General features: G+C 47.4%; 1 protein-coding gene across 4 annotated transcripts in view; it reads left to right on the forward strand.

Annotated features, from left to right (window-relative positions):
- MAP7 (microtubule associated protein 7) overlaps nt 1–22,100 on the forward strand; it is a 1,007,524-nt gene that overhangs the window by 698,621 nt on the left and 286,803 nt on the right. For all 4 annotated transcript variants that reach the window (XM_078649192.1, XM_078649193.1, XM_078649191.1 and 1 more), the window contains exon 12: nt 15,684–15,961. In XM_078649192.1, the coding sequence (XP_078505318.1) occupies nt 15,684–15,961 (278 nt within the window). The remainder of the gene's footprint in view (nt 1–15,683; nt 15,962–22,100) is intronic.

Below are 22,100 nucleotides of genomic sequence, written 5' to 3' on the forward strand. Positions count from 1 at the left end.
CTCGACCCAGCGCCAGCAGACGGGTTCGTTTCGGCCCTTTCGTGGCCAAGGGAGGGGAGGTCCCACACGTGCTGCCAGCCACGCGGCGCAGAGCGCTCCCCAGCGCGGTGGCGCCCGTGGTTTCCGCCGTGGTGGCGGTAGAGGCCAGCGTCGTGGTCAGTCCACGCCTCCCTCCGCTGCGGCATCCAAGCCTTCCTAGTCCGAGCTTTCGGGCTCACGTGACGCCAGTGGGTGGCAGGGTTCGCCATCACCACTCCCGCTGGCGCGCGATAACATCGGACAGGTGGGTGCTGCAGCTTGTCCGAAGGGGCTATGCCCTCCCCTTCGAGTCCACTCCTCCAGCCATGCCACCGCAGAACCACCGTGTGTCGGGGGACCACTTGACACTTCTGCAGGAGGAAGTTACGGCCCTCTTGGCCAAGGGGGCCATCGAGCGCGTTCCTGGGCCAGAAGTAGGGTGTGGTTGCTACTCCCACTACTTTCTGGTACCCAAGAAGGACAAGGGAGGCCTGCGTCCTATCTTGGATCTACGGAACGTCAACGGCTTCCTCCGGAAGGAGAAGTTCAAGATGTTGACTTTGGCTCAGGTCTTGGCTGCTCTAGACCCACAAGACTGGATGGTAGCGTTGGACTTGCAGGATGCGTATTTTCACATCCCCGTCCTGCCGGCCCACCGGCGTTACCTGCGGTTCACGGTAGGCCACGAGCACTTTCAGTTTCTCGTGCTCCCATTCGGCCTTACCAGCGCCCCACGGGTGTTAACGAAAGTGATGGCGGTGGTCGCAGCTCATCTGCGCCGGTTAGGGGTTTCAGTCTTCCCCTACCTCGACGACTGGCTGTTGAAGGCGGGCTCGCCCCAGACAGTCGTCCACCACCTTCAGATGACGGCAGACCTCCTGCACGAGCTGGGGTTTTCCATCAATGTGCCGAAATCACACCTGTGTCCCTCTCAAAAGCTCCTTTTCATCGGAGCGGTTCTCGACTCGGCGCAGTTTCGGGTTTATCCTCCGGAACGGCGGGTCCGGGATATTCAGGCTCTGATTCCCATCTTTCAGCCGTTATCCCGGGTTTCGGTCAGGTTGACGCTGCGGCTTCTGGGGCTGATGGCCTCCTGCATCCTTCTGGTGCATCACGCCAGATGGCGGATGCGGGCTCTGCAGTGGGACCTGAAGTTTCAGTGGGCCCAGCATCAGGGCAACCTATCCGACCATGTCCTGATCTCGGAGGGCACTGCGAGACAGTTGCAGTGGTGGCTTACGGACCGCGATTGGGTCAGGGGCATATCCCTCTCCCTTCCCCAACTGGAGCACGTGGTTGTGACGGACGCGTCCCTCCAAGGCTGGGGTGGCCACTTGGGAGAGGCGGAGATCAGAGGCCTCTGGTCTCCGGCGGAGTCCCGGCTCCATATCAACATGTTGGAACTGCGGGCGATTCGCCTAGCACTGAAGGCATTCCTCCCCTTTGTCAACGGGAGTGTAGTGCAGGTGTTCACGGACAACACCACCGCCATGTGGTACTGCAACAAACAGGGCGGTGTGGGGTCGTGGACCCTTTGCCAAGAGGCTCTGCGCCTCTGGCAATGGCTGGAACGTCAGGGCGTGACTCTGACGGTTCAACACCTGGCAGGTTCTCTGAACGCCAGGGCGGACGAACTCAGCCGTCGGTGCTCGGTGGATCACGAATGGCGTCTGAACTCGGATGTGGCGAGAGGCCTCTTTCAGCAATGGGGAGAGCCTTGGTTAGATCTATTCGCCACAGAAGAGAACGCGCAATGTCATCAGTTCTGCGCGTTGGAGTTTCCAAGACGGCACTCGCTCGGCGACGCCTTTCGGCGCGAGTGGAGTTGCGGTCTGTTGTACGCCTTTCCGCCTATACCACTTCTGCCCAGAGTGCTGAAGAAGATCAGGCGCGACCGGGCCCAGGTTATCCTTGTGGCTCCGGACTGGGCTCGAAGGTACTGGTATCCCGAGCTACTCAGCATGACAGTCGGTCCCTCGATCCGCCTGCCCCTTCAGGAGGACCTTCTGTCGCAGCAGCAGGGGACGGTCCTCCACCCGAACCTGTCCAGTCTCCACCTCCATGCGTGGAGATTGAGCGGCGACAGTTGAGGCCATTTGACTTGCCTCCTGAAGTCTGTGATGTCATTCTGGCAGCCAGGCGTCCCTCCACAAAGTCGGTATACGCCTGCCGGTGGAACAGATTTGTGGCATGGTGCACAGCGAAGGCTGTGGATCCCCTTTCTGCCCCTCTGTCTGAGGTTCTCCTCTTCCTCCTTTCCCTTGCCCAGCAGGGCTCTGCTCTGGGCACTATCAAGGGCTATCTTTCTGCCCTTTCCGCCTTCTTGAGGCTACCTGATCAGCCATCTTTGTTCAAGTCCCCTATTGTGTTGAGATTCTTGAAGGGCATCACGCACATGTATCCTCCAACTCCGTTCGTGATGCCTCAGTGGGACTTGAACCTGGTTTTGACTTTCCTGATGTGCGCTCCCTTTGAGCCCCTTCATTCCTGTCCTCTCCGTCTTCTCACCTTAAAGACGGCCTTCCTGGTAGCCATCACCTCTGCCAGGAGAGTGAGTGAGCTCCAGGCTCTTTCTATTCAACCTCCTTTCTTGTCTGTTCATCCTGATAAGGTGGTTCTTCGGACTAGACCTTCTTTCCTGCCCAAGGTAGTCTCTGCTTTTCACATTGGGCAGTCCATCACCTTGCCCTCTTTCTTCCCGCCTCCGCATCCTTCAAAGGATGAAGAGCGGCTCCATCGTCTGGACCCAAAACGTGCGCTTTCATTCTATATGGATCGCACACGCCAGTTCCGGGTGGATGACCAACTGTTTGTTGGCTACGTGGGTGAGAAGAAGGGAAGGGCGGTACAGAAACGGACCATCTCTCGGTGGGTCGTCCTGTGCATCAAAGCATGCTACTCTTTGGCTCGGAAGGAGCCTCCTGTTGGGCTGAGGGCCCATTCCACTCGGGCCACGGCGGCTACTACTGCCCTGGGCCGGGGAGTCCCTTTGCAGGACATTTGCCAGGCGGCCACGTGGGCCTCGCTGCACACCTTTGCGAGGCACTACTGCCTGGACAGTCAAGTCCGGAGGGATGGCTTCTTTGGCCGTTCGGTCCTCCAGGACTTTCTGGTGTAGGTTGTATTGGTTCGCAGACCCACCACCGGGGTTGGTATTGCTGGGGTATCTATTCTAAGGTAAGGAATCTAATACTAACCTGTTTCTTTCAGATGAACAAGTTACTTACCTTCGGTAACGATATATCTGTAAGAAACAGTAGTTAGTATTAGATTCCTTACCGCCCCGCCCATCCTCCCCGTTCTGCGAACTGATACCTAGGGTTAAGGACATCCCTTTCAGGGCCCTAGTTTCAAATGGCACCAGTGTTGGTTCTCACATGGCTCTGCGTGTTCTGGCGCGGAAAAGCTGTGTGCAAAGAACTGACGTCAGCGCGCGGAGGCGGCGTCTATATACTCCAGCGACGTCATCACGGCGCACGACGCCGACGACGCGGAGCCGCAGGGGACGCCTGCAGACGACGCCTACCGACGCGCAGGGGTACTGCTACGCAAAAGTTTCCGGATCCAGACTGACGCCTGGGGATATTCTAAGGTAAGGAATCTAATACTAACTACTGTTTCTTACAGATATATCGTTACCGAAGGTAAGTAACTTGTTCGTTCCGTATGGTGACGATCCAGGAGATCTTGGGGTCACTAGAGGAAGGAGACTTTATGACGTCTTTAGACCTGCAAGACGCATATTACCACATCCCTATTCACAAAGGCCACAGGAAATTCCTCAGATTCGCAGTGGCAGGTCAGCACTATCAATTCTGTGTCCTCCCATTCGGCTTCAAGTCGGCACCTCGGATATTCACCAAGTGCCTCTCCCCAGTGGCAGCTTTCCTACGACAGCAGGGACACCAAGTCTTCCCATACCTGGACGACTGGCTGGTAAAAGCACCATCTATGAAAGGCGCAACCAAGTCCTCCAGCGCCTGTCTCACTCTTTTCCAGCAACTGGGCCTGATGCTCAATCACGAGAAGTCTACCTTACAGCCCTCCCGAGTTCTTACCTTTCTTGGGGCGACATTGGATACAGAATGTTCAAAAGCATTCCCATCTCAGGAGAGGAAGCACAAGCTTATCACTCTGGCCACCGCAGTGGCCTCGAAGAAAACCTTACTGGTCCGTACTTTCAAGTCCCTCCTGGGGATGATGTCCTCGTGTATCCTGCTTATTCCACACTGTCGGCTCAGAATGCGCCCTCTGCAGGAGGCCTTGACCAGGCAATGGACTCAAAGCACAGGCTCTTTCGAGGATCGCATTGTGATAACTCGGCAAATGACCAAGGCCTTGCTCTGGTGGAGGTCGCCCAAGAACCTCTCCCAAGGGCTACCATTCTTGCTGCCTGCAGCTCCACACGTGATAACTACGGATGCCTCCCTCGAGGGATGGGGAGCGGTCCTTCAAGAGTTGCAGATCAGCGGCAAGTGGACGGACCAGGAAAAGCAGGTCCATATCAACCTCCTAGATCTGAGGGCAGTTTTTCTATCTCTGCAGGCTTTCCTACCGCGCATCAAGAACTCCCCAGTGCTTGTCAGGACCGACAACACCACGACAATGCACTACTTGAACAAGCAGGGAGGAACACGTTCGCTCACACTATCTCGCGAATCGCAGAAAATTTGGAACTGGCTTGTGCTCCAAGGAATCACGCTGACAGCGGAGTATGTCCAAGGCAAGGACAACGTCATAGCAGATGCTCTAAGCAGACGGAGATCGCTGTCCCACGAATGGGAGCTCGAACAAAAGGTGCTGAATCACATCTTTTCGGAATGGGGGAGACCGCAGATCGACCTCTTTGCCACCAGGGAGAACGCCAAATGCCGCAACTTCGCAAGTTGGCATCCCCAGTTGCGGTCCCTCGGAAATGCATTTTCCATCGCCTGGCGCAACGTGTTTGCGTACGCATTTCCGCCATTTCCCCTGATACCAAGAGTCCTCGGGAAAATGAAAACGGAACACTGCACCCTGATTCTGATTGCCCCGTTCTGGCCGAGACAGCATTGGTTCACGGACCTCCATCGCCTCTCAGTCCTCCAAAACATTTCAGGAAATCGAATCAGCTTTTCATCGCTTTCAGTAGACCGAGGAAAGGCATGCCACTTTCAAAACAAAGTATTTCACGATGGATATCTTCGGCAATTGCCTTTTGCCACGACAAAGCCGGACGGCCATTGCACTCCAAAGTAAGAGCTCATTCTACAAGAGCTGTGTCCACATCGGCAGCGCTGTTCGCTGGGGTGCCAATACTGGACATTTGCAGGGCAGCGACCTGGAAGTCGCTGCATACCTTCACCAGGCACTACTGCCTGGATATGGAACTGATGCAGGATGCAGCAGTGGGCCAGGCCAGGCTGTTCTTCGCCATCTATTCCAGTGAGGTGAGCCTTCCTCCTTCCCGCCATCCTTCGCTGGTATGCACATTTATTTACTTATTTCATGTTACTTGTTGATGGTTCTTAGTCGCATGATATGTATTATCTACAGACTGCTATATGCTGTTCCATCAGAAATGTGCATAATGTATTGCTTGCTACTCTGATTCAGGCATGTGAATCTATGAAAGAAACCCATAATACTGGATAAGAAATGCGTTACTTACCTGCAACTGCAGTTATCCAGTATTGGCGTCTTTCATAGATTCACATGCAACCCTCCCGCCTCCCCTGGAAGGACTCACTTCTTTCTCTAACAAGTATTACGCCTACCTAGCTTGGTGCATACGAAAATCTGAGAGACTGAGGCTCCTGACAGGAAGGATCTAGAGGGAGGTGGTAGCTGATTGGCTACCTTCTGGAGTTTGGTCCTTTTACAAAAGGACATAGATAGGCTACTAAGGCGAGGCCCTTAGGCCTATTTTTCTCTATGTATGTCAATAGGACATTATTTTTCTATGTACCGGAGACTCCCGTCTCGACGACGGGGAATGATTCAGGCATGTGAATCTATGAAAGACACCAATACTGGATAACTGCAGTTACAGGTAAGTAACGCATTTCATATAAATCATTGAGTTCCACAGGAACCTCTGTTTTTTGTCTAAATTTTAAGTACCCTGGTTCTGTGCAGTTGGGTCTCCCTTGTTTCCTTATACACTATCTGAAGTTGTCAGGCATCACAAGGGGCCACATGACAGATATGCTTATGGAGTGTCTGCTATTCCTCTGTCGTCTGAGGTTGGCTTTTGTTAATCTTTTCAACCTCCACTCTTTCTGGTACGAGATATCATGTCAGATCTCTGCATGTTCCGGACTGTGCTATGTGCTGTACCATAAAATCCTACTCATTTTACCCTCTCTCCTTTGGACTCCTCATTTCATAAAGATTAGAAGAAGCAATCTTTCTAGCTTGTGGTTTGAACCTTGCATGCTAAGCTCTCCCTACCTGCCCCCCTGCCAGTCCAAGGCATTAAATAGACACCCCCAGTTGGCAGTCAAATGACTTGTCCCCTAAACCAAGACTTCACCATAAAACGCTCCACATAGACACCAAATAAAAGGCATCATCCACTATATTCTTCGCACAGGTAGGTTGAACTTAAGTGTAAAATATGTCAATTACAGCTATATATTCCCAGATCCTTACTCATGGAATCTAAGATTGCAGACATTTATGCATGCCAATGAAATCGGAGAGACATAAAAGTGGCCATTGCAAGGTTGGTGGCCATGCAAAATGCAGTCAACAAAAACATACTTGTCGTTTTGTGGGTATTTACAAACCATTTCCAAGTCGTTTCACACACTGGCAATATGTGTACAATATATTGACTGAAAATAACAGTAATATGAATATTTGCATGGTGTGAAAGGAAACGGGACTCCCCATAAATCATGTAAGAGCAGAGGAAGAGGTTTTGCTAAGATCAATACTTTCACTGCAGAATGAAAGAACACAGAAAAAGGTGCATTTACTCATCTCAGCCTTGCATAGTCCCCAGCGTATTACCTCAAAAACAGTCCCCAGACGAATATGTGATTTGCACAAATTGCTAATAGCTGTAAGGGATATTTGTCAGTCCCCCCAAAAATCTGAAATCTACTCAAGTCCTAGCCAGAAGTCTAGAATATGTGATTTCCAACAACATTTTTATAATTCCGGCTTTATATCTTAATTCCCCTTCCCCCATGCCACCCCTTCACAACAGAAAGCACTCTGGACTGTTCAGTCCCTCTAGGCACCTGCCTTGAAATCTCAGATGAAATGCAGAACAGCTTTATGACTTCCAGGAACACTAACTATTTCAAAAACTTAAACTGCTTAAAACTTGAAGAAAGCTGTCTAACTTCAGTGATAAACAATAAATGCAACCAAAAGCCTTTTTTAGGCAACTGTCCAGTCTTCAAAGTTCAAATTCAATATACATATCACGCATAACACCAAGCCAAGTAGTCTGGTGATTAGTCTAGAAATGATGTTTTAGTTTGTAAATTAAATTAAAAAAATAACTATTTGGACCAAAAGTTTTTGTTGGTATTCCAGAATTGCCAAATGTCAAGGGTCCCCATTTTGATTCCACCTCATATCTTTCTCCACCCTACACTGCCATGATGTTAATCTTCCAGGTTTTGTTCCATGTCCACTTTCTCTTGGTCAGTGTTTTCTTTCTTACATTGTCTTTCTCTGTTTGTTGCCTTTCTTTCTCTTGGCCAAAGTCTAATGATCCAAAATGAGTCCCTGTCTCCAAAGATGAGTGCTGGAGCCCTTTATCTGCAAGCGCCAGCACAAGTGAGACACTTTTTAGAACCATAGGTAAATGCAATCACCACTGCTTCGCAATCACTAGATGAGATTGTGCCAGTTTCTCCTCATCACCTCAGCCCAACGCAAATCCGCAGCCTGCCATGACTTTCTAAGCTCATGAAAAAGTTTCAAAAGAGGGTAGCCAGGTTATGATCGGACAAGCCACAGGAGTACATGGAAAGCACATGGTGTATTAGGGTTGCTCCCAGTCGTACAAGCAACCTCTCGTTACTGTAAGCCGCACCTTCAGCAGAAATAATAAAACCTGCTCCACCAATACTGCTTTGAATCTCCCACCAATCCCTATGCCCACAACTCCTAAATGCTGACTGCCAAAGTCAGCTACACAAGGAAAAGCTTCACTGGCACTGCTTCCTTGTGGTTTAATTCTCAAAGGCACCCCACAATCCTTTGCAAGGCAATAGACCGATGCAACTTCCAAAAATCCTGAGTTTAAATCCCTTTCCATATATACCCAAATGCCTTGATGACAGCACAATATAGATATAGTTGTGCCTAGAAGCTATTCCTATTGTATTCATTACACAGGAAAGAAAGAAAGAAAGAAAGAAAGAAAGAAAGAAAGAAAGAAAGAAAGAAAGAAAGAAAGAAAGAAAGAAAGAAGACTAGAGTTGCCATGACTTTTGATAATAAGATAAGAGACCATCAGTGGGTGACTCTGAATTTTGAAAGAATTAGACAGGAAATATTATTGGCGGTGATGGTTCTATTGTTTGTTTACTCTTTCTGTATGTACTGCTCTTGAATTGTCCCTGTTGTCCTAGTGAGGACAAAATTGTAGTGTCCCGTATTGCATCTTTCCTTGCTAGGTTCCATTTGTAGCGAGCTAAATGAAGATAGCAAACTACAGCACCCACAAAGGTCCTTCCCATTTTCTCCCCTTCTTCTAGTGCTTTTCTTAAGTGACCAGGGCTGATGCAACTTACCCTCCGGTAACCCGAAACGTGGCTTAAATACCAAGTTCTCACTTGGGCTGTCATCTTATCCATTGCTCCGGATAATAATAGAGAAGCCGCCTGGAATTTCAACTCAACTCATTTTCTGCACAGCCTGCCAGTGCCTGCCGTTTGCCTAAATGTGTCTCTAACATAGAAATGCTGGTCATAAGTATTGGAAATTATGTGGAAGTATGCCTTTTTGTCCATGCACAGGTTTTTTCTACTATAGTATGCTGTTTAAAATGTAAACATTATTTTACCTTAAGATAGGGAGCAACATGCTTTTGTTTTTACCTTGAGGATAAGGGTTGTCTGGTAGGCCTCTGCACAAACAAGGTTTTCCTTCCTTTCTCCAGCTGCCTCCTAGGGTTTTGTTCATGTGACTAGCGCTGACGCCACCACCCCTCTCATTCACAAGAACTATTTAAACCAGTTTCCTCCAGCATCCAGAAATTGAGTGCCAGCTTAAGGGTGCCCCTGATGTTTGCCTGAAAAAGGTGTTGGACAGAAACTGGTCGTAAACAATCAAGTACTGTGAAACAGGCAGGAGTTATCCCTACCTGCTGTAGTTTCCCTACTCACAAACCCTTTTGCTACACTCTGTCTGTTAAATGCTCTAAAAGCATCTGAGATACACTTGTCTTAACAGAAGCACATATCATTTGCTCCCACATCACATCTACAGTTTCCTCAACTACAACAGCACAAAAGAATGCTCACCCTATCTAGCTGCCTGACTTGTGATTTCTTTATTAAAATTACTCTATGGCTATTACTATCACTGACTCTTACTCTCTGAATGTCTACAACCGTCCCCTAGGTTGAACTTACTAGGACCACCAATTGGGCTCTAAGCATTTCCTGGACATACTCATCCCCAATCATAGGTGATCCTTTAAAGAACACTGCTGTGTCACCTAATCTTTCCATGATACACCAAGGTTGCTCGTTGGTGAAACTTGAAAAGGCTCACTCCGGCAATATGCAACTGTTCTCTAAGGGGTTAGGTGTCACACTAACTTTACCCCTTGATGGAACCCACAAGGATTACTACTGTAACATACAAAGGGTTTCTTAGCTACATCAAAGTTTATCCTGAATCAAACTTACTGCTGTACCTGTCTTTCACAAAACTACACCAACTCCACTCCTGGATACACAAAGTTGGGCAACCTAGGTAATATTTGACTCTTTTGACACTCTACTGACTGGAACCTACAAACCTTTGTGGTGTCCAACTCTCTTCATTTGCACATGGAGGTACTCTCAGGGCTTTATTTGTAAAAGAATAGTTCTGCAACTACAAAAAAATTAGTGTACCAGATACCAAGGATTTGTAGACCTGAATTCACCTCAGGCCTCTGTAATCCACTACTAGCTACTTCGGCCCCCTTTATCTCACGCTTGCTGCTTTCTTCCTTTGTGCTAGTTCTTCTGACTTTCTCTTCCTTCTTTCTCATTTGCGTGTTGTTACCTCTCTTGCCCTCAGTCAATATCTGGTGAGGAAATAAGTTCTGGTTCCCAAAAATGAGGGTCAGTGAGCCCCACAAGCAACCACCAGCTCAAATTAAGCACTGTGTATGCCACTCATGACCATTCTTGCCCACTAATTATATCTCCAGTTGCAACGGAATGTGTTCTTTTCCAACTAGACTAGAAAATCAAACCGGAATTGCTGCATAAGAAACTCCATTCACACTTGCCTTCTGTGACTTCACCAATAACCACTTATCACGACTGAACGACAACCACTTACTCGGACTACTCTGACAGTTTCTACTACAACTTCTGTCTCTATCCCTCAAACTCTTTGCAACTTACTCATCCCCATTCTCCTGTTCAATTCTCTACCTGCAACATCTTTTCAACCACTTCTCTTCTGCGTCCACTTTTATACACACTAACTACTTCTACAGATTCCTTCCCCCTCATCGGCAGACTTTGACTAATACTTTGAATCCATAGCCTTGGTCTGGCTGGCGGATTACCATCGGAAGTTTTTAGATGAGCCCTTCGAGAGAGAAGAGATTCTAGCAGCAATTAGCAGCCTCCCAAGCGACAAGGCACCCGGCCTGGATGGTCTGCCCGCTGCTTTTTATAAAGCGTTCGCCGCTCTTTTGGTCCCACATTTCGCCGCTATGTTTAATCAATCCTTGAACACTGGGGTGTTCCCGGCATCTCTCTGCGAGGCCTCGCTGACCCTTCTCCTCAAGCCCGATAAACCCGCTTATGGCTGCGACTTCTACCGCCCCCTCTTCCTCATCAACATTGACAATAAGATCTTCGCTAAAGTGATTGCCTCCCGTCTTCTTTTACTGATGCCCACCATCGCTCTGCCCGATCAATCCGGCTTTATTCTGGGCAGGGCCACCTCACATAATCTTCGCACCATTTTTTCTGTACTGCACCAAATTAACCCTGATCTTCCGGCTGTAGCAGCGCTGCCCGACGCCACGAAAGCGTTTGACACCCTGGAAGGGCCCTTTCTTTATTACGTCCTACCCCGAATGGGATTCAGTCCCCATTGTCTGCAGAACATTCGTTTGCTGTATACGGCTCCAACGGCTCGTCTTTGGGTAAATGGACAGATTTCTGACCCTATCACCATCTCACGTGGTACCAGGCAGGGGTGTCCGCTGTCGCCCATGCTTTTCGCCATCGCAATGGAACTCCTGGCTTCCCGGTTGCAACAGCACCATACCCACAGGGGTATCGGTTTCTCATCTCGATCCCTTCTGGTCTCCATGTATGCAGACGATGTTACTCTTTATGTCCGGCACCCTCAAGACAATCTGAGTCCCTTCGTGCGGGAGGTGAGCCGGTTCGGTGGCCTATCGGGCGTCCAGATTAATTGGAACAAGACTGTACTTTTCCCCCTGACTGACGCCACTCACCCATTCACGCTGGATTACCCTTTTGAGTGGGCGGCTGGCCCCACACGCTATCTGGAGATTTGGCTGAGCAGGGACCCGGTCGAGCTCTGGTGCTCCAATTTTGGTCGGGTGGTGGACTGGCTTGAGACTAAGGTCCCCCAGTGGAGTCGGCTCCCACTTTCCCTGGCGGGTCGAGTAGCCATAGCGAAGATGGTGATGCTCCCCAAATTCCTTTACCTCTTTTCTAACATACCTATTCCCCTCACTTCCTATTTCTTTCGCCGTCTTCGGTCGCTGATTGTGTCAATGATCTGGGCCGGGCGACAACCCAGGTTTGCGTACGATGTCCTCACTTTACCTATGTCGGCCGGCAGGCTGGGCGCTCCGAATTTCAAACTGTACGCTCTTTGCGTGCAGGCTAGTTTCCTCCATTTTTGGTTGCATCCTAACCCGTACCAGCCTCACGTGGCAGTGGAACTTGATGTCGCCTCCCCCTAGCCTCTTTCCACGGCACTTTTTGCTCCTGCGGCTCGTCCTCAGGCGGAGATAAACACCGTTGAGACGCTACACTGGGCATGGCTACAACTCTGCTGACTATCAGGACTTTCTCTTCTATTTGCTAACGCGTACCTATCGTTGATCACCCGGCTTTTCCGCCCTTACAGTCGTCCAGCATGTCTCGCCATGCTGCATCTTGTGGACTAAAGACCATTGCGGATCTTTATCCGCTCCAGTCCTTCTACACCCTTCCTGAGTCCCCCTCCTTGATGGCTACGCTTCTTTTCTACCAACTGCGTGCCACCTGTCGGAAATTGCACCCGACTTTCCCGAGTCCGCCGCAAACTTTCCCGGCTCTGGACTTCGTGTATACTTTGGAGTCCCCGCGCAAGCTCGTCACCAGATTATATACTTTCGCGCTGTAAGCCTCCCCCATCTCATCAACCCGGGCGAGGGATGCGTGGAGTGCTGACCTCGGCATGGACATCTCCGACGCCGACTGGTTGTACTGCTGCAATCAGACCACTAAGCTCTTCCCAAATTATCGGCTCCGCTTGATTCACTTCAAGTTCTTGCACAAGTTCTATCGCACTCCGGCGTTTCTTCACCGCTTGGGACTGAATCCGGAGGACTCCTGCAGGCGATGTTCGGCGCCAGCTGCTGACTTTGCTCACTTGTACTGGCTCTGCCTGAGGGTGCAGGGGTTTTGGATAGAGGCTTGCGCTACGATATCGGAAATCTCTGGCGCCGCTGTAGGCCCAGACCCCCTACTATGTCTCCTCTGGTTTGTCAAGCTGTGTCCAGATGCCTCCCGTCGGCTCATTGCTATGCTCCTGCTGCTGGCGAGACGCAGGGTTGCAATATGCTGGGGCCGCCGGCCCACTCCTGCTGTTGTGGATCTGATGCCCGCTAAATCGCGTCCTGTTGACATTTGGGGTCCCCTGGTTGCCTATCTCCTCTCCCGATCCTCCTCAATTGGTGCTGTATTCCCTGGGTCCGCGATGGCCGCAGAGGCGAACAATACCTGATCTCCCCATTTATTCCCGTTCCATGCATGCGCTGCCTACTCTTCCCTCTGGTGACTGTCGCTCCCGCGCTCCCTGCCAGCCCGCGGCGTCTGCCGGTGCTGGCGGCTGCCTGACCCTTGCCCTCTCCCTCTCTGGTCAAGCTTCACCTATGATATTGGTGCTCTTACCTGGCTGCCTGTCACGCCCAGTGGAGTGGACATTACTTTGGCATAGTGCCACCTCATAATTACCTGATCGGAATGCCGGCTGCCTCTTCACTACCCACAAATGGCTGCTGTTGGGAATGTTATCGCACCCTGCGTGGTGCTATGTTTTGGAGCTCATAACTTGTCAAGTGCTGTTGTACTGCATCTGTTTGTTTTTTTCTGAAAATGACAAAGGTTTAAAAAAAAAAAAAATAACGTAGTTTATCCAAATCGGCTCTTCTCTGCATCTCACTTCCACATCCCCATTTCCTAGACAAACATTGTGGATAAGAGAATGGGCCCACCACTCCCGGTCTAATAGTTCCTCAACTTACAAAATACACATCCTCATCTACTTTCAGAGCTTTAACTATTAACAGCCATGTCAGTGTTCCTTACTATAGTTTACCTGGTCTGGACGCCTGACCCACCACCATATATAAATAACAACAACTGATTAAATTTGCTTAATAAACTCATTTCAATTGATTACCCTTTGTCAGGATTTCAGGTCAGAGGGTCCCGGGAGAGACAGAGCGTACTGGGCCCTTGTTGCAACAATGGTAGACTTTTGCCACTGGTATCCTCAAGACCCAGTACTGCAGAGATCTACAGTGGGAACCAAGTAACCTTTTTTAGCATTTGACTTATTAATTGAAGGTGCTATAGGCTAGAAACTAAGCACTGAGAAATGCAGTAAACAACACTTAATCACTTCCCAGTCAGTGCTTTTTATTATTAAACAAAATAAATGTACTCTAGTACACTCACTGCTAAATACTAGAGCACGTATTATGCATATATACAGAACTGGTTGGTAGGAATGCATGTGGTGACAATCTCGAAAGGGCCTCACAATCAGCAGAGTGCACACAAACGACTGGTCTCACAGATATGTTAGTCCCCTAAATGTGCCCTACAACCCTCTGCATTGGAGGCACAATTAATAGTCTGCGCACCAGCAAACCCTGTACCCAAAATTATATAAATTCAAGTTCTAAGCTTAAACCGCTAATGACCATGCTTCGAAAGCCGGGTAATATGTCAGTCATATAAGCTTAACTTCCTTCCAAACTTGGATGCTAAGTTTCACCAAAATATTAGCTGCACGAGTGGATAAGCTGTTAAATGTTTTAGTTCAACCTAACCAAACAGTCTTCATCAGGGGCAGGTTAAAAACAAACAATATGTTCAATATTATGGACATAGCCAGGAGGGGACAAGGTAGATACTTGTCCTGTCATTGGATGCTGAAAAGACACTGAACCACCTAAGCTAGGCCTTCATGTCTGATGTCTTACAAAAGGTAGGTTTTGTTATGTGAATTTGAAAATGTCATAGCAATCCAGGTACATGGGTTAGGGTTAATGGGAGGCCCAGGGCCAGCATTGCCATGCAAAAAGCAACACAATAGATCTGTCCCTTATGTCCCATGGTTTTTGCTATACTTCTTGAACTCTTTATTCAATGAAAAACTTATAACCCTACTATCCAGAGAGTGAAACTAGGGTACAAGATTTTTTTAAATTGCACCATTTGTTGATGACGTGGTTCTCACTTTGACAGATCACGAAACATTGGTTCTAGCACTACTAATGGAACTGTTTCAATTCTAGGTCATCTCAGGCTTTAAAATCAATCTATTCAAACCTGACTGCTTAAACACGCATGCTGATGAGGTAATAGGTCAGGCCTTTAAGACTAGCTATCTTTTTAGATGGGTTGCGTGTGCAGTTAGACTATTAGGGAACAGTCATTGCTAAAACACTGCAGTAGAATCCTGGCAAGAAACTTAGAAGAACTCTCAGTACAGCTAAGGCTGAAGTATTTACTTGGTTCCACCATCCAATTTTGTGGGTGGCAAAAATCACGGAGGAAGGTTCTATCTAAATTCTTATTTTTTCCCATATTTCCCCTTGCCATTTTGAAGACTGGCATATGTATGGCTATATTTGGCAGGGGAGGAAAACACAAATTGAATGGTCCTTAAGGAGAGGGCTTTGGGCTTCCCCCAAATGCCTAAATACTGTCAAACCTACAACATTTGCTTGGGCCCATATAGAAACTCAAAAGTAATAGTATACTTTAATAATGGACATACCACATGTCTGTAGAGTTGCTGGAATGTTCCAATGAAATGTCAAATGTGGAACTAGGACAATGGAATGTATCCTTATAAAGGAAGGGGAGTTGAAGAGAGAAAACTGTAAAAGACAGCTGGAGGTAACTTGATAAAGAATAAACCTGGGTGTTAACTACTAAATATTGTGATGGATCTCTACAGTGTCCTATTATCTTATTGTATTTTTTGTTTTGTTTTTTGCTTTACAGGCCTTCACAGAAGACATCTGTACCAGTTCCTGGCACACCCAAACAGATAGTATCCCCTCCCAACACATGCAAAGGTTCCCAAGGATCCCATCGACCACCATCACCTGGCAATGTTCGACCAATTAAGAAAGACATTCTACATGATACAGATCAAATGATCACAGAGAATGAATCTGCAAAAGATACTCAAGAAAACACTAAGACAAAAGGTCTACTGGCAAGTCCTGGGGAATCAACACCACGACTAGGTCTTTTGGAAAAAGCAGAGCCTGCGCAAGGTAAGAATGCATACAACTTAAAAATCACTAAAATAAAGTAATATTTTATATAAGTATGTGCAGAATCTTATGTTTTGTAATATCAAATGAGGACCCCAAGAATATTATATTGAGCAGGGGACACACAAGCTTCAAAGTGAAGTAGTATGGAGAAACAGAAGAATAACAATAACCCATTCCCCAGAAGCACATAAATGTTAGGTTTTAATAATTAAAATATTTTTAGAGAGAGTGATTGGTGCAATAAACAAGAAAATATGCAAACCATAATTCTGTAGTAATCCATCACAAGAGGCCTGTAGGGTGATAGTTGGGATGTTGGTACGAGCATTAAGCTGATACACAAGTATTACGTTCACACAATGACCCTAAGGCTATGGCATCTACAGAAGGGTTTGATGCATCCTTTAGTAAATTGAATTCCAATATAAATTACATTGATACACAAAGTACAGCCTAGCTAGAGCATTCGCCAACCATTTCTGCATTACTGGCATCAAAAGAAAAGAAATAAGAGAAGTGAAATATAGCTGCTGTGATAAGAGAATATCTTTTTGCTAGCTGAAATCTCTGAAAATTTCAGATGACATGCTTAGTAAAACCAAGTCTGTTTTTATCAATAGTTGAAACGGTCAACAATTGAACAAATGCTAAACATGAGGCAATTCTCTCAATGCGCTCAGCTTACACAAAGTATTCCATTTAACCAACAGCCTATCCCATAACTGAGCATGCCTCTTCTCCCGAGCAGTTCCATTCCTTTCTGTATAGGGAGGAGTGCCAGACCGATGTGAGCACCAAAGCCAATAATGAGAGGACTAACATATTATTTGGCCAGAATCCCTCTATAAGGGCGAAATTACAGCATACTCCTTGTGTTGCTGCTACCACCACCACAGATGTGATGATTTTACTTAAGTCCCTTCAATGGAACGTCTCCATGGGACATCTCAATTGAACTGAAGAACAAAACATTGGTTCAAGATTATTTGGGTCACCTTCACTAAGCATTAAATGACTTCAGGAGACCTGGTTTGGTACGTTTAATTTACCAACTACCAGCTAGGATGTCTATAATGTGGATTGCTTTATTCCTTAGTTGTGAAAACTAAATTGGAACAAGGAGGAGCATAACTATCCAGACCTTAGATCTAAGCATGTATATGCTACTTAATTTACATAATGATCAATTTGAAAAACATACAACGCTTCACACAGTTTGACTAACACAGCACAGAAGGCATTCTATCAATAATATTGGTTGGGTACTTTTTACTATGCAGAAAAGGCTCTTGAGACACAAGGAACTGTTTACTGAAAGAAATACTTGTTAAGGATTTACTAGCTGTACACTTATCATAAAGTTGACTCTCAAGGACACGTCTTGTAAGAATTGATAGTAAGGTATTGTTTAATCATTTCTAATACAATTGTATTGACAAATTATCCCCCTTAGCCGTCTTTCACTGCTTAAGATTGCTCAAGCATCCTGGATTGTTTTTATTAGATAAGATGATAGAGTATATTATTATTCCTGACAAGTTAAGCTATTACAGTCTAATAACCTTATTGCTCAGTAGCCAAACTCTGTCCATAAACATACTGTCATGATCCCCCACAGAGCACCTGTTACACTTGGAGGGATCAGATTAAGATGGGAAAATAATGACCCATATATGTTACAGACAGGTAATAGATACCTCTTTGAGAAACATTTGTTTGGAGAAAACAGCTAACTCTTATTTGCATTGTTACATAGCCATGATTATCACTCAGGATTGACAGCCCCATTTGGAAGACATCTACTAGGCCCTAAGAACAATCCTCAAGTTTCAAGGAAGAGTTATCTTTCGGCAGTGTAGCATATAACGACACTTTTTTGTGAACAGAGGAAGGCTCTGAAGGACAAAGTATGGGAGGATTTTGGAGCCGGCATGTACTCTTAAGGACCCTGTTGTCTTTTGGAAAGTAATCAAAAGGTCTTTCAGGTGGGCAGCTGTTGAACCTTGGAGGCATGTATTGCAACAGAGTGACTAGCTCCCCATTTTTCTTACCTCTGGAGCTGAGTGTGCCAATGATACTTTAACTGTATCTTACGAGTTTGGTTTTCAAAACACTAATACCTTGTAAATAAACCCTAGCCCAGACTCTGACCTCCTATATCTTTTAAGATCAAACACTGATCCGTAGACGGCTCTCATTACTTATAGCCTCAGTGCTGCGAGCAGTGGCTGTAAGTTACTGTTTGCAATGTATCAATATACACATCATCAAGAAAGGAGATAGAGGAGACTGTTAATGTTATGGTCCTGTTTAATTTATAGATGCTTCTAATCACAGAGTCCACAGCTTAAAATATTCCCCAGTCGCCAGACTGGTTCTGGAGATTTTTCATAGCAGCGCTGCTGTGTTCTGCTAGGTAGTGTTATGTGACTTCTTGTTGGCTCGATACACCGCCCTGGAGGGGACGCCGCACATAAGCTTGACTCTGGCTCCCCGACGTCAGTTCCATCCTTTCTATTCCTTCCAAAATTGCCAGGTTTTCCAACAATTTCCAAACTTTTGATTCTGTGCTAGGCAAAGATCCCCACTGAAAATGACAAGATTCGAGACATGCTTTGACTGCAGGAAGCAGATGTCGGTCATAGATTCACATGATCTGTGTGATGGGTGCCCTGGCTCAGGACATAAATCTGTTGTGCAACAAGTGCGCTCTCAGACACCCGAAAGAGATTTGAGACCAGGAGGGGAAGCTGCATGTTGCTGAGTGCAAGAAAACGTTGTGGCCTTAGCATAGATCCCTCTCCTGTTCCAAGTCATGGATACTGTATCAGTCCCTGTCATGGGTCCGCAACAATTCCAGTTCCCACTTGAAGTCCTCCAGTAGGTCCAAATTCAGACTCGTGCATAAAAGAGCAAATCGGAACTCAACCCCATCAGCCAGTTCGACTCCAAGGAGAAGGTGTGATGGCATTAAGGTACATGTCACACTCTGTCTAGGTCATGGATCACTGAACTGGCTCCTCAGCTGGTCCCAACATGCCCATTTCCCTAGGCTGTCATTGACCCCATAGCAACTTTAAGAAGCAGTGCTTCAAATATTCTGTGTGGTTCTCACTTCAACATGCCTTTGGGCCCCACGTATCTGCAGGTGCGTCCAAACAGATCAGTTTCAGATCTGTGCCGTGCTTTTGTTGGACCCCGAACCAACATCTACCGATATTATGCTACAAAAGCGTAATAGTTTGTAATGCAGCCGGAATCTAACCTTGCACCTCTATTATGTTGCAGCTGTCATCAGAGTCTCTGTTATCCTTTAGGTCCTGCTGACCATATTTGGGTGTAGGCCACCCATGGATGTTGAAAGTGGATGTTGAAAGTGGGGATGGCTTGCTTTCCTCCCTTAATTACACTGATTTTGATTTTTTTAAATCTTTTATTGCATTTCTCATTTATATTGCATAACATAGCAAAGAACTTACAATGTAGACGTATCACAAAAAAAAAAGAATCACAATCATACAAAATTATATCTGTTGGCATCAACAGTTTGCTGTAATATCATTACTTGCCGTACAACATTTGCCAATCAGGTGTGTGGCCTAAGGCACGTATACCTAAAAGAACAGTCAGCCAGAAAAAGGTATGGTCACATGAAGGTGATAAGGAGAACAGCATACAAAGTAAATCAATGCCACTTCATCAACGGTGCCGGTAGGCTTAAAGAACATATGAGGCAAGAAAGGTGCGGTGCATACATGGCATCATGAGTTACCTAGGCATGTGTATCATTAGCCGGTGATTTCTCTACAAAGGCGCGCTCTCTGTCATGCTCCTCGAGGAAACACGACTGTTCTCCAGGTCATAGCATCAATACAACTGAACCCACTCATACAGTCATTGGGACGGACCCAAAGGAGTGCTTATGCTATTCGACATTCAAAACATTATACTCGTTGTTCAGAACTGTTGAACAAGAACATTATAAACAATAACATCATAAAATATTTTAAAAAATCAGAAGCAAAGAAACAAAAGAGAGGCTGGTTGTGTGTGTTGTGCTATCGCTGACGTGGAATATCCAATGCATGATGTGGCAATCCCGGTAAGCAGGGGGGGGGAGACATGCAGGCAGCGCGGTCCAAGAGAGGGGGGGGAGGAGGGAGCCTGGGGGAGGGGGTGGGGGGAAGTCAGGGCAGGGGAGAGGCAGCGAGGGGGAGCGGAAATAAGTAGCAACTGCCTCCACTCTAGTACAGCGGGAGCTATACATGTCTGGTTGGGTGTGTGGACACGTTCAGGTTACCCCGACAGAGCCCTCACCCATGCTGGGGTCCAAATGCAGGATTACAATACTGTGCCATGTCTGGTGCCAGCGCCACAGCCAAGAGTGTAGCCAGGATGGGGTGTGCCTAAGTGATTCCACGCTGAAGGCATGCCCGCTCCCTTAATTACACTGATGATGCCTTATACTTTTATTTAAAGAATGCCAGAGAGACACCCATCCTGAGACAGAGCTTGACTTGCCACATGTCCCAACAATGATGTCATGGATTCTTGAGGTACAGCTGTTCTCCATTGAAACAAAAAACAAATGTTTGAAGAGAAGCTCTGCAGCTGTTGCCAGCAACGTCTGAACCGTTCATATAATAATATCCTCACAAATACTTTTAAAGCAATCCTGTCAAAACAACGAACTGGGAAGCACACCTAGATCAACCTCCTGCTGAAGAAGCCATCCGCCCACCCGACAGACCTAAAAAACCTCAGACCCATATCCCTCCTCCCTTTCCCAGCCAAGGTAATCGAGAGGGACATCAACGCCCAACTCCTCGAGTTCATCGAAGAGAACCACGTCATAGACATCTCTCAACTTGGCTTCCGAAGTAACCCCAGAACTGAGACCGCACTCCTCGCTGTCACCGACGACATCTGCTCCCTCCTCGACCAGGGCCAAACTGCAGCCCTCCTCCTACTTGACCTCTCGGCTGCCTTCAACACTATTTGGCACCGCATCCTAATCATAAGACTCCAAGACACTGGTGTTCGCGGCCCTGTAATCGGATCTACTCATTCCTTACCGGCTGAACACAGTGAGTCAGACTGCCTCCATTTCTCTCAGAGCCTACAGAGATCAGCTGCGGAGTGCCCTAGGACTCTTCCATGAGCCCCACCCTCTTCAACATCCACAGGCCCTCGGGCCATCGTCATAAACCACAGACTCAACATAGTCTCCTACGCCAGCGACACCCAGCTAATCCTCTCCCTCACCAATGAACCCAAAGCCGCCAGAATCAACTTTCACAGCAGGACGCAGACCGTTGCCACCTTGATGAAAGAAAGCTGGCTCAGGTACAACTCTGACAAGACTGAAGTACTTATCCTGGTACCCGCCTCCTCAGCCTGGGACAACTCCTGGTGGCCCGCTACAAGGAACCGCCAGATCAAAGCCCTTTCCTCATCCTGCTTCCACACGCTATGCCTGCTTCGAAAATCTTTCTGATGGATCCCCAAGGAATCCAGAGAGATGGTCACCCACGCACTCATCACCAGTAGACGTGAACACGGCAACACACTTTACTCCGGCGTCACCCAGAATTAGCTCAGGAAACTTCAGAACGTACAAAACGCCACAGCCAGACTGGTCCTTGACATTCCCCGCCACAGTCACCTAACACCACACCTCCGACAACACCATTTGCTCCCAGTCAACAAGAGAATCACCTTCAACCTCCTCACACATGCCTACAAAGCTCTCCGTGACTCATAACCACCATATCTGAACCACCTACTCTTATTCCACACAACTTCTCTCTGCCCAACTTGCCCGGGCCACCGTCCCTACAGATTCACAAGACCAGAACCGGATGAAGATTCTTCTCCTGCCTTGTCGCCAAGACCTGGAACCCCATGACCCTCCACCTCAGCCAATCCAGTCGCTGATCCAATTCAGGAAGGATCTCAAGACCTGGCTCTTTGACTGAACCTCCACGCCCAAACAGATCAGAAGTGCCCCCTCTTTGAGAACCTCATGGGCGAATATCCACACTTTGTAAACTTCTGATTGATTTAAACCATGTTATTGCCAGCCTGTGAAAATTCGGTTGGCCAGATATCATAGACTGGCACCTAGTGACCCAGA

The sequence above is a fragment of the Lissotriton helveticus genome, chromosome 6, assembly GCF_964261635.1.
Source record: "Lissotriton helveticus chromosome 6, aLisHel1.1, whole genome shotgun sequence".
NCBI lineage: Eukaryota > Metazoa > Chordata > Amphibia > Caudata > Salamandridae > Lissotriton > Lissotriton helveticus.